At 43.5% G+C, this 13,917-nt stretch overlaps 1 protein-coding gene across 2 annotated transcripts in view; it reads left to right on the forward strand.

The window, feature by feature from the left end:
* Positions 1-13,917, forward strand: part of TPP2 (tripeptidyl peptidase 2) — a 398,345-nt gene that overhangs the window by 213,204 nt on the left and 171,224 nt on the right. For both annotated transcript variants that reach the window (XM_085622690.1, XM_085622691.1), the window contains exon 22: positions 7,897-8,141. In XM_085622690.1, the coding sequence (XP_085478816.1) occupies positions 7,897-8,141 (245 nt within the window). The remainder of the gene's footprint in view (positions 1-7,896; positions 8,142-13,917) is intronic.

Here is a 13,917-nt window from a genome sequence, read left to right on the forward strand (position 1 = left end):
TTATCTAATTTTTAACAGAAGCTCCTGGCCAAGTATATGCAGCGGAAGCTGCACACATTTTTGGAGATGCTTTTTTATTTTAACCTCAAGAAAGGGGAGATTGAGACTCCATATCAGGCTGGGTTCTCAGGAAATGTATACCCCAGGCATTGGAAGCTCAGTCGTTTTTATAGGAACAAAAGTTTGACAGGATGCGACCTCAAAATTGCCTTTGAGTGGGACTAAGAGGGACTTGCTCCAATTCACTTGCAGGCCTAGGATTTGCAAACAAAGTCCCTGAGAAGTATGGATTAGCCTGGAAATAAATAAATTGTCATTGTAAAGTGCTATCTTGCCAACTGTGCCCCGTCCCATCTCCAACCCTGCTCTAGAGCATCCACATCGGATGAGCCTACATGTAGCTAGGGTAAAGAGAAGCAGGGACAAGGGGTATCCCTGTATTGTCCCGCTGGGGATAGGAAATCAGCTGGAAAACATGCCATTGATTTTCACTCAAACAAAAGGCTCAGAGTATAGGACCTTAAGTAACTCCAGAATCGTAGACCGAAACCCATATGCTCAAGAACCCTGTTCAAGAAGGACCAAATTACAGAATCAAATGCCTTTTCAAAGTCTACAAACAAGAGGGCACGAGAATCTCTCATGTGCTGGAGGCAGATTTGCACCACATGTGTCATACAGTGACTGGTACGATGGCAGGGCATAAAGCCACATTGATCCGGATGAACAACAGTGGTCAGGATTTGCTGGAGTCTGTTAGCAAGGACCTTAGTAAATATCTTCATTTCATTGGTAATCAGTGAGATATGTTTATAAGAGGTGCAGAACTTTGGTGGTCGATCAACCTTAGCGATAACCATAATCGTGCCCTTATCAAGTTTTGCCTCTTCCATGGAAATAAGCCATTGTGAGGCTCTAGCAAGTGAAGTTGACAGCTGAGGGTGTCCATTGGTCCCCTCCGACACTGACGTTTCAGGCTCAGGATTTGTGCCTCAAGAGCGGCTACTTGATGCGCTTTTTTTTCTCTCTACACCTTACGTAATTCTTCGCAATCTCCCTCATGGTGACTTTGCTTCTTTGTTTTGGGGCACAGTTAACAAAAGCCTTGACTGGCTGATCCGATTTATCAATATGTGGAGGTGATACAGCGGAGTTTACCAGCTCTATACATACATACACATAACACTCATTTGGGCCCATATATATTCATACGCTCAATGAGCTAGCAAATATCCGCTGGTCATCAATTTTATTTTACCCTAGGAAACCTTTACACCAGTATTCTCACCATTCCTGTCTCCTGAGTAAATGCACATTCGAAAGATCTAGTAGTAGATTAGAATAAGGAGGAAATAATGATATATTTATCTTTTATTCAAAGAACCACAGACTCAGAAGAAGTTTTAAAAGTTTATCTGAATTAATAATTTTGTGAGTCAAATCAGAACACACATGGAAATGCCAGAATTCTCCATCAGGAAAAATAGTACAGTTAGCTTATAATCAGTTGCGTCGATTAAATTCTTGCAATGACGGTGCCTGAGGAGATAAAGAATAGAGAGCAAATCCGGAGCATTTACCCCACAATTATATTTACCTAGAATGGTGTGAGGACCCCGACATCAAAGTGTCAAGGATTCAAGAACGGTTCAGGACAGGGAAGGTGACCTCCTCTAGTGTATCGCCAGCGTTACACCCCTCTCTGGTGCTCCTCTCTCCGGCTCGGGCTCGTCCGGACCCCTTCCTAGATGTGCCTCCTCGGTTGTTCTGCGAATTTCCCTAGTGTTGGATTCTTCAGTCAGATTGCAGCAAAATCGGGCAGCATCTCCGCATAGCATCAGCATCAAGTTTGTCTAACTATCTAGAACTTACCTTTCTTATACCAATTCAAATGTATGATCCACCCCCAAATGTTTCAATTCCATGTTCACCCGCAATTTGATTGGGCCAACCATTGGGGTGAGGACATCACACCTTACTAAGTGTAATATTTTTCTTTAGTCTATTGTCTAGCTCCCGTCCCTTAATGTTAATACCCACAAGCTTTATTCCCACAAGAATTTCATATGTAGATCGATAAGTCTGTAATACAATGTTGCGTCGTCTTCCTCTTGTAGGGTCAAGAGTTGTTCTTCCCATGTCCTTGCTGGGCTTAGGGTTTGGCAATCAGTCAATAACTTCAGTTATTTTAGGACAAGCAGACGTTGCACATGCGTAGAAGCCTCAAGGAAACAGAGACGCGGTCACCCTCCAAGGCCCAAATATGAACTATTAATAAAGTCAAAGAAGAACACGTTAGAATACCAACTTAAATGCATTCACTGTATTCCACTTATTTCTACTCTAACCCCATTTACTTAATAAATCTTTTGCATTCATAGTTTAGTAAAACTTGCATAGGTTAGTTTCAGCACAGCATGTGCATTAGTGCGTTACTTTAAAGCAGCCATATTAAAAGCTATTGTGCAGCTGCAAAGATTTCCCCCCAAGCGACAGAAGAAGTCATACTACGTAGGTTTATTAGACGCATGCGCCGAAGAGTTCCCGCGTTTTTAGCGGCCATTTTGGAACACTCTGGTTATTAATTAGCAATGCACATAGAAAAGCTTCCCCTAGATACAATATATAAAATGTGGTGTAGAATTAGTATTCACGTACATGTTGATTACAATGTTACAGGTTATTTGAGAGGATTGCATACGAGCAAGTTTCTTTTTATACGAAACCTTGCTCCATCGATCCCCTCTCTGATGACATTTTATGCCATCACTAGATTCTATTAAATCAGATGCCAACTTTAGAATTCTACCATTTCAATGTCTTCAGATCTTTTATTCCTTCCTTTATCTTTCTTAAATTGTGATCCTTTCATTCTTTTGTAGATATTTCCTTTCAAATCAGAGGCCCCTTGCAAGGTCCCACTCATATTGGCTACATTTTACTCTCAAATATTTAACATTTTTGTATTGCTTATTATGTTGTCCTAGCACCTCTACCTACATTTTCTCTTATGGTTTTATGCCACACAGGTTTGCTAACGTCTTTACTCATTAGAAGTTCATTTCCATTTAGTCTTGCAAAGGTAGAATCGAGGATGAGCAGTGACAGTTTAAAATGGAACGGAAGGAAAACACTGATAAGATCTAAACATCTAAACATCAAGTGGTGAAGAATACACAAAAGAAATCAATGAAAGAGAGAGAAGCTAAGGAATAAGTCATCCCACTCGGCTTCCCAAAGATATCCGCAAAAATCAAGAAGAGTGGGAAAACACAATGTCGCTTCGAGGGATCTCTATTAAAAAAATGTGTAGTACCCTCAACAGTAATGTTCGTTTGGTGGGATGTTAACTCAATGGCGTACTAATGACTGTTAGTATCATCATTGGGTCTATCCTGCATCAGGAGGAAATGTCTCTCACAACACAGACCGTTTGGGATCCGTGACATAGGAACTGTATTTTAAAATGATCTCCTACCTCCGAAAACTATGATTTTATTAATAATTGTCGCAGTAGGAAGGTTATAAGAAAGCGAGATGTGGATCAGAAGAGTTAGATGTCTCACACATCTACACAAACATATGGTCAACATGTTTCGGCCTACTTGTCGGTCTTGACTGTTGATCTATCTTATGTCTAATCTTTCCACCTCTTCATTCCTTACGTCGTTTTGCCAATTTCTAAAAATATGACTTATCTGAGGCTGTTTTTGAGTATGTCCTTTCCCTTCAATTGCTCCATCTGGGCCGTTATCGCCACTGAAGACTTCATTGAGGACAACCTCATTGATAGGCACCTTATTTCCAGCAACTCAGACTAGTGCCTTACAGGACTATACTATTGCATCTACTTTTCAATTACAGCCCCTCTTCCATTACACCAATACAAGTGTTGCCAGTGGACACTAAGCTAATTTGGCTTGTGCAAATTTTAGAACTTGATGAAGGAAATAATTACAATAGTGAAAGGTATCAGGAAGAAATTATTGATCCTCAGAACTCTGAACAACCAACAAAAACCAAAGAATCCACTGCTTCATCAGTTGTAGAGATCTGCTTAAAAATATCAGCCAATGAGTGTTCAAAGTTCAGAACACAGAATACCTTATCTGCCCAGAAATGTAGAGCCACTCTTTTAACCCCTTCGCCGCGGCGGGAATTCCGCCGCGGCGCTGGGGGGTGCGGGGGGGCAGCGCGGTGGCGCTGTGCTCATGACGGAGCCACTCCGTCATGAGCCACGGTTGAGCTGTGCTCATGACGGAACGGTTCCGTCATGACTCCGCCCAGTTGCGTTGTCCCCCCGCACAGGCGGGGAAACAGCGCCGCGTGGGCGGAGCGGCCGCCAACGGGCGTGGCATGACGGAACCGTTCCGTCATGAGCACACGGCAACCGTGGCTCATGACGGAGCGGTTCCGTCATGAGCGGGGAAGGGGTTAAAGAGAGTGCAGTATTAAGCCAGGTGTACCAGATTCCCACTTTTAGTCCAATTCTAGTCATGCCAGTGAGAAAGGGAGGATGTGTTCAGCAGTATTAACCGCTGATGCAGGGCATGACATCAAACTGATGAGTTTTGCACATCATTCAAGTTAGTCGCTGTCTGAAATCTACCAAGAAGCACTATTTACCTCTTCTAAACAGACACAGCATCAACATTACAAGACCTGCAAGAGGAGACTTTCAATATGCTGCTCAAAAGAACAAGTATGAATACTGGAAGGAAGTATTCTATCATAGATTTCCCTTTATATACAGGGAAATAGCATTGTATTGTAGATCTGAGAAGGTTAAACAGCCACCAAAAATGTCAATGGAAAAGCTAACTCAGCTTTGCGATAGGATAGAAAAAGCATTTTGCCCATGCAGAACCCTACAATCTGAACTCCACTAACTCTAACCCTTACTCAGAAGGCTCCTTGTCCTGCTCACTGGTGTATATTGATTCACCAAGTTGTAGTTGAATACTCCAAACTTTTCTATATAGCACACTGCTCAGCAGGGCCATCACGTTTTGACCCTATCGGTATTGAGCATGCTTGGGAGACTCCGCATTTGTTGCTCCATAAGCCAGAACTCTACTAGCTTGCAGTCCTCCTGCTCCTTGATGTTCACTTTGTGGTCTCTGCTGTTGTCTCTCATAGATATCTGCAATGGGGTGTGTGAATTGCACATCACACTCCGTGACCTCTCAATTCAAAGCACTGCTTTCTGGCCTTATGCAACCAATCTGTCCAATCAGCCACTTGCTTGTTCAGGGTCAAAGAAGGTGTCAGTCTATGCATTACAGGATCTTAATTTTTCTTGTCAAAACTTAGTGTATTTAATGCCTAGGAATCTAAAGACAATTTATCGTTGACAATAGAACGTGCTGTGCATCAACAACCTCTAAATGAATGCCCTAGGCAGATACAAGAAAGTTTGTCATGAGTGGGAACTTTTCAACTAACTGATGCTAAGTTTACAATTATGAGTTCCTCTCCAATTGGAATTGTTTGCTACTTGTCAGAACATAAAATGCCCACTCTTCTTAAGCAGATGGGCATTTCCCTGGACATAGGAGGAAAGGGTTTTTATGCCATTCCGCAATAAACATGCCCGTACTTTTCCTGCCATTCTCCTGAATCCTTGCATGAGCAGACAATTCTGGTTTACGCTGTTCTAAATGATGTTGGCTGACATGCCAATACTGTTCAAGCTGGATTCACAACTGCTTACCAGAGAGCATAGAATAATTCTGCATTGCAACCCAGCAACACTCCAAATGGCAGACTGGCTTCCAAAGATCTTGAAGTCTGTTGGGAGACAGTAAATTAAATCTGGCTCAAACGTGTTACATTGAAGGTAGCTTTCTTAACTGACACTGCTTCACTATGTAAAGTTAATGAAAAACAGGCATTTGTGGTATGCCAGGCAAACCTGCAAGTACACACAGAGGTTTTTACATGCTTACCTACGTTTATTCCTAAAGTGTTATCTGGTTTCCACATAGATCAGGATAGTGCACTCTAGAGAAAGATTTTCTTTGCAATATATTCTACTAAAAGAAAGGACTTTCTTTCACTTTCCTTGCAATGATTCTATGCCGGACATGTGATATGTAGGCGGCAACTTGATCACTTGTTTAGTGAGCATTATTGTAGTCCAAACTGGGGCATATCGTAGTAAATAATGTTGTCTTAACCTCCCCCTTAACACCCATCGTTATAAGGATAAAACACTGTTTCACAATTCCTGCAAAATGCGTCTATAGAACTATAGTTTCCCTCTGCAAATGGTAAATGTTATTTATTGTGATAACCTTGAAGCTTTAGATTCACAGACACTCTCCTGCCTTCTAAGAGAAGAGGAGTGCTTACTAATTTTTGTGTTGTATCACACATGATACTCTATCAGTTAAAATACACTCTGAGATGCTTCTTTTCTTCAACAGAATTCATACTAACTCCACTAGTTGTCCAATTCCAAAGAAGTAAGATAACATGAATATGTAAAAATATTATTTGAGGTAACTAACTTCTTTAAAGATGAGGTTCCCATTCCCCGTATCGACGTACCATTATTTAGCTATTTCCTTTGATTTAACTTCGGACCTCCTCAGCTTAGATGGAACTCCATGGGTTGCCTTGGATTAAGCACTCCACGGCTGTCAGCCATCCAGCAAAGACATCTGTGAAACATATTACCTATTGACTGAGTGTGTTGACACAAAACATACATGACAATTCACAAAAGCATTTAAGTACTGGAAATAGTACTACAAGTATACTCTGTTATGTACTTTTACATGCCTTTGTGAATTAGCCCCGGAATGCCTAATCCCTATTAGTAAAAGTACTAAGAGGGCACAGTCCTGTCTATTTGTATTCGCTGTAAATGAATAATTTTATTCCCATTTCAGATGTTTTAGGGAAATGCACAAAGGTACGTAAGAGCATTTAAAAACAAAACTACAGAGGTGCTAGTCTAAAAATGCCTTTGTGAATAGGCCTCATGGTGTTTCACAAATGCGAAGGGAAAGCTACACCTTGAGGGCCATTGGTTTCAGGTTTTTGTCATTACCTCACATGGCCCTGTACTGAGTAACCATCAGTGAAGAGTAACTTGCTGCTTAACTACTACTATCACTAATAGCAGGTTTACAGTTCACCTCTTCTCTACAGAGGGTGTTGGGACATCAGGGGTGTTTTTTTATGTGCTCCAACATTTCTGATTTTAAGTTGTCCTATTTGATTGGAAAGGCATACGTGTTCCAGATTACTCGGTCATAGTTTACTAGGGTTCAAATCTCTGCTGCTTTATAGATTAAGCCTTTCCTCCTAATACAAGATACCTTGGGTAGGTAAACACTCAGAGGTAGTCTTGGCTACAATTTGACTTAATAATATGACCCAATGACTAGGAACAATACTGATAAACTTCAGTATTCACCAGGGAAAACCAAAGAGTGCCTGGCAAACTGATGTTTTTTTACATTTTCTTCTCCAGATGTTTTCTCACATGTCTCTCCTCAGTTGCCACTATATTTTCCTTGTAGGAGGAAGTAAATTAAGCACTGAGGATCTGGGTGCCATATGGAATCACAAAGTCTCTGGTAGCACACTTGTGTTGAGAATTACATATGTTTCTGCCAAGTTTAATGTGACTGTCTTTGAAAAATTAAAGAATTATCACGGGAAAGACAGTAGCCATCATAACCAAGTTCTCAAAAATTAGTATAGTGGTTTAGATTTCCTTTGCATGCTGTACTAGAGGGGATAATTTATTTTTTTCTTAAAGTATTACCCAGTTAGAATAAAATCAGCAAGATCCGATGCATTTTCTTCTGCAGGTTTTTGTTAATACTCTTGCATGTTAACTTGTACTTTAATATTTCCTGTCTTTTTTATATTTGTTTCTAGTACTCAGTGAAACTGGAAAAAGGAGATTATACAATTCGCCTACAAGTTCGGCACGAGCAAATGAGTGAGCTAGAGAGGCTCAAAGATCTTCCATTTATTGTTTCTCACCGGTTGTCTAATACTCTGACCTTAGACATTTACGAAAGTCACAGTGTTGCACTTCAGGGAAAGAAAAAAGCGAACAGCTCAACACTACCACCAAAACACAGCCAGCCTTTCTTTATCGCCATGCTTCCAGATGACAAGTGAGTCCATTATATTATTCTTCTGACTGTGGAACAGATCATCCTAATTTACATTTGTCATTATGCTCATCTCCATCAGCTTTTACGTACAGCAGTGTGTTCTTGGAGCGAAATCAGAAGCTTCCTCTGACACACCATTGCATATAGATACATTTGTAACTAGACAGGACTTTATCACTCTCTGTGGATTTGACTATTATCCTCAGGTTTTCACATAAATGATAGATTTACAGTAATAACAATTTCCTATGTTTCTTGTGATTTGTTTTGTGTTGTAAAATAGATTTAAAATAATATGTAAAATGGTTGCTCATGCCTTTCTCCTGGTTTTCAGTGAAGGTCTGCCCATTCACACCCTATTTTGGCCATGGCAAAGAACGTTATTAATCCAGCATACTGATTTATTGTAATTGTAGCTTCCATCTTTGGTAGTACAAAGTACATTACTTCCTCACACCTGAAGAAACAAACTTTCATATTAACAAGGTATTTTGGGGCAAGGCAATGTTTAACCATAATTGGCTTGCATTAGTGTTGTTTCCCTGTCCCTTTGTTATTCCTTTCAAATAAGGGGGATTAGGACACTCTACCACTCCTCTTTCCCTATCACTTTCGAACTTTGCAGCAGCATTGTATGATTCAGTTCTTAAAATCTGGTTTGTAAGCAAAGTCCTCTCCCTAGGGCCTAATTTTTACCTTTCCCATCAATTCAGCTAGAATCTAGAATGTTCTGAACATATGCAGCTGTGGGTTACATGCTTTGCACACAGCTTCCATTTAGTGTTTGACTTGGATGTTGCAAGTTGCTTTTGGTTTCGAGTTGACTTGTGAGTCCTGAAACTCACAATACTTAAGGACAAGGACTCTGCCTTAGATTTGTATTTCCCACCTTCAAGTTTGGGCATGGTTTTTTCTGATCTCCGGGTCTGTCGCCCCACAGAAGCCTATTGTTCAACTCCAAGGACAGCAATCTTCTCCTAAGACATGAAGCCACTGTATGACTGTCTACCGCTCAAGAATCAACCTAGACTGGAGGTTTTGGAAGTCAGGTTGACTTCTGTTTATTTAAAACACAACCTTCCAGTCTGTCCTACATGCAACAGCAAGTTAAAGTAGTCAGATCAGCATAGGGTCTGTAACATTTAACTGCCAAGGAACCATTAGAAATCAAACTGTTTGACCTGTCAGGATTAAAATGAGAAGTCCATTTGTTGCAGGAGGGAATGTTGGTGGACTCACTACAAGATGCAGTGCCGAAGCTCTCCTGAGTCATCGAAGGTGTCAAGGGTACATACTCCGACTGAGAGAAGGGCAGCCCATCCTTTTTTTCTGGGAGGCCAGACAGTGGATTCCAGAAATGAACTTGAACTTTGGAGAGTAACCACCTCCATTGCCCTTAGTGAAGCCCTCTCCCAGGACAGAGGTTCTTCTTCCAGAGTTTGACCTCGACAGGCATCTCTATTCCATGGCAAGAATTGGCTTTGAGTCTTGAGGAGGCACCGAATAGGCTTTCAGTCTGCACCAACTACTGCCCCTGAGACTACTCTGCCTCGAAAAATATTGCCTCCGAAAGGCCCATACACTAGCTCGTCAGGCCTTGATGCTGAGACCCTTTCTCTGCACCGAGATCCACTCGCAACTGCCTTGGAACCGAGGTCTATGCTAAAGCCAGCTATGAAACAGGCCTTGACATCTATTTCAGCCTTCACATCACAATAACAGGAGAAGCCTTATGTTAGACACACCCAGATTTACATTGATAGTGTTACTGGACACAAACTTGCACATCCCCCAAAGCAGGCTCTGGATAGGCAAGTACGGTCAAAAAAAAGAAAGCATGCTTTCGAAAAGACTATACCTTAGGATATCACTTCTTTAATTATAACAAGGAGAAATAGTCCCACTCCGGTTCACCATCCGACCCCTGCCCGTACCACATCTTCAACAAAGCAAGCTCCACCATCGCACCTCATCTCCACAAAATCATCAACCGCTCCTTCGAGACCACCACCTTCCTGGAGAGCTGGAAGCACGCCAAGATCAACGCCCTACTCAAGAAATACAAAGCTGACCCCAAGGACCTCAAGAACTTATGGCCCATCTCCCTCCTACCGTTCCCGTCGAAAGTCATCAAGAAGATCATCAGCAGCCAACTGACCTCCTTCCTCGAAAAGAACAACATCCTGGACCCCTATCCGGATTCTGCAGCAACCACAGCACCGAAACAACCCTCATCGCCGCAACCAACATCATCAGGGCCATGATGGACAACGGAGAAACCGCGGCCCTCATCCTCCTGGACCTCTCGGCCGCCTTCGACACTGTGTGCCACCACACCCTCCGCACACGCCTCCACAACGCAGGGATCCGCGACAAAGCACTGGACTGGACCACCTCCTTCCTTACCGGCAGCACCCAGAGTGTCCGCCTCCCCCCATTCTACCAAAGACACCAAGATCATCTGCGGCATACCCCAAGGATTGTCCCTCAGCCCGACACTCTTCAACATCTACATGACACCGCTCGCCAACATCGCCAGATCACACGACCTCAACATAGTCTCATACGCCGACGACACCCAGCTGATTTTATCCCTCACTAAGTCACCCACCACCGCCAAATCCAACCTCCACGAAGGAATGAAGGCCATCGCCGAATGGATGACTTTCAGCCGCCTAAAACTGAACTCAGACAAGACGGAGGTCCTCCTCATCGGATCCATCCCTCCGCCTGGGACGGCTCATGGTGACCGACCGCACTGGGAGCTGCACCGTCGCCCATTAAGCACGTAGGCAACCTGGGATTCATCCTGGACTCCGCATTGTCAATGACCCAGCAAGTGAACGCCGTCTCCTCCTCCTGCTTCAACCCCCTCCGCATGCGCCGCAAGATCTACAGATGGATCCCCACCAGTACCAGAAGGACAGTCACCCAGGCCCTCGTCATAAGCATACTGGACTACGGCAACGCTTTCTACGCAGGAACATCAGCTAAACTCCAGAAACTACTACAACGCATACAGAACGCCTCTGCATGCCTCATCCTGGACATCCCCCGCCACAGCCACATCACAGCCCACCTGAAAGACCTACACTGGCTCCCCATCAACAAGAGAATCACCTTCAAGCTCCTCGCCCACTTTTACAAAGCTCTCCACAACACCGGAACAGCGTACCTCAACGAACGACTCCCCTTCTACACCCTGAACCGCCAGCTTCACCTCCGCTGACCTCGCCCTCGCCACCGTCCTCCGCATCCGTCGAGCGACCGCTGGCGGCAGATAGTTCTCCCACCTCGCAGTAGCAGCAGCCCCCCCCCCTCCCCGCCCCCAGCGCCTTGAGACCCTCACGGGTGAGTTGTGCGCTCTACAAATGTACTGATTGATTGATACTAGAGATTCCAGATCTCCACCACCATGTCAGTCACTGGTGCGCCGTCAATCACCAACACATTCACAGCACACAGACTCTGACAAAAGTATTACAAATTTCTGATCCGTTTGAAGAGCCTGTCTCTATAGACAATGATGATGACCCCTAGCACTACTATTCCATGGACATACATTCCCAGAAGAAATGATCTTTAAAGACCTATCTAATATAACGTTCCCCACCCAACGATACAGAATACCACTGGTCATCCTAAGTTGAGGTGACCCCTACAAAGTTAAACTACATGTGGTGGAGAAGGAAAACATATTGCTAATAGAGATGCTCACAAAAAAGGGATGTTCATGTACTTTTGATCTCATGCTGAAAAGTATGACTAAGTGTGCAGCAGAAAACATTTGAGGACACATTAAAAAATAAGGTTTGTCATACTGAGAGTGAAGAAGTAGCAAGTACTAGAAGGTCCCTTATACCTTAGAAGGTATGTACCACCAGATTCCCTGGTTGTTCAAACAGCCTGGAAGAGGTACTTTGCCCAGAACCCAGTTAATACCACACCGTTGGCCTAAAAAATCGAGAAATAGATGCCGCTGCTGGTAAGAGAGAAGCGATTAGTGCAGCAACACAGTGGCGCATCTTCACTTCAGTGGACCCTTTGTCTTCATATGATGGATGCCACTGTAAACGGCTGGAACAGCTGCAGCTTGTCAAAGACCTGCCAGAAGCCTTCTCAAAAGAGGCAAGGAGTTGGGAGTAGAGGGATAAAATCTACTCCAGGGCCAATATTCAATATAGTGTGGGTGCAATCGATACTGCATCCAGGGAGATGAACACCTTCCTGCTCGGAATGCATGCCTGCTTCTGTATCACTGGGATTTGCCTTGAAAGCCAATAGCATCTGCTAAAAGTCTCTTTTGATGGAGAACACCTATTTAGACCAAAAGTAACCACTGAAATTATCAAAAAATATACAGATGGAGCAAAGGCTATTGGTGCACTCAAAACTCTAATGTGCAGCTCTGGCTTTTTGCACCAACTGGCGAAAGGAGGAGCAGAAGCTGCAACACCCTGATTCTCAACAGCAGCACGCTTTACTGGAAGCACAAATTTCCAAGTTATATCATTAAGGAGGATTTGTGGGCAACAATTCGGAAGAGCCCAAGGAAGAACCTGCTCCCTCAAGGCAGTTACTTACCCTACATATCCCTAACGTAACACCTGTTGGGAAAGTATGAGGTTAGGTCTTCCCCAGTGTTATGACAGCCTTAGATATCTGGGCGGTGTACATCTCTCACAGATAATGTTTAGAATTCCATACCACACTACTAAAATAGAACATCGTCGGCATGGAACATCAGAAACCAAAGAGGACAGTTAGTATATTCTCTATACTTCCTTATTCCCTAAAAGGAATTCACACTTGGGACAATTCTATTTCTCGAGCCAATACTAAATCACAGGCTATTGAACAAATGCATTGTGTCAGAGAACTTCCAGAGGACAATTCTGCAAGGTGTCATTCCATTGCTCTGCATTCAGGATTACCTGGTGGCCCTCAGTCTCAAGAACATATACTTCCACTTCTCTATTCACTAAGCTTGCAACCAGTGTCTCAGGTTTTTGGTGAGTAGACCGGATTATCACTACAAATTTCTATCTTTTAGGGGCACAACAGCCCCATGGGTTTTTGCCAAATGCCTAGCGCAGCTTGCAGCATACATCTGTTGCAGTGCCACTCATATCTTTCCATAGCAGGACATCTGATCAAGGAATCTAGCCGCAGATTCCTTACCTTTTGAATTTCCTAGGCGTCCGTCTAGATCCAGCAAATGTTTCTTTGATCAATACCCCTGCATGATGGTAGGTGGCGTCGGCCGACTACACTTAGCATTGTCTGCATCACCTGCGCCGGAATTGACGTCATCATCACCTTTATAGGCGCCACCTCGGTACGCGCTGACATCAGTTTTTTTTTTTTTTCCTAGTCCGCGCTGAGCCAGAGAAAGAGCTACCCCTCTATTGCTTTTTGACAAACTTTTTTTGACGTTTTGAGTCTTTTAAGAGGAATTTCTTCCTCCTGTAGTGTCGAGGTGATGTCTTTGAGGAAGACAGGTTGTGGCGCCTGTCATAGTGCCATGTCGGTTACAGACCCACATCTTGTGTGTCTGAGGTGTCTCGAGTGTGACCATGACTTCAAGACTTGCTCGGACTTCTGTCCCATGGTACTTAAGGCTTTGAGGGAGCAGTCCCTGAAAGCTAACAGCCCGATAGACGATGCCGCGTCAAGTGACTCCTGGGATGTCTCGGTCCTGATTGAGAGGGAGGTCATGGAGCTGCTCCAGGAGTCCCAAGCCGCCTTCCTCCCACTACAGGACATCTGGACACTT

The sequence above is a fragment of the Triturus cristatus genome, chromosome 8, assembly GCF_964204655.1.
Source record: "Triturus cristatus chromosome 8, aTriCri1.1, whole genome shotgun sequence".
NCBI lineage: Eukaryota > Metazoa > Chordata > Amphibia > Caudata > Salamandridae > Triturus > Triturus cristatus.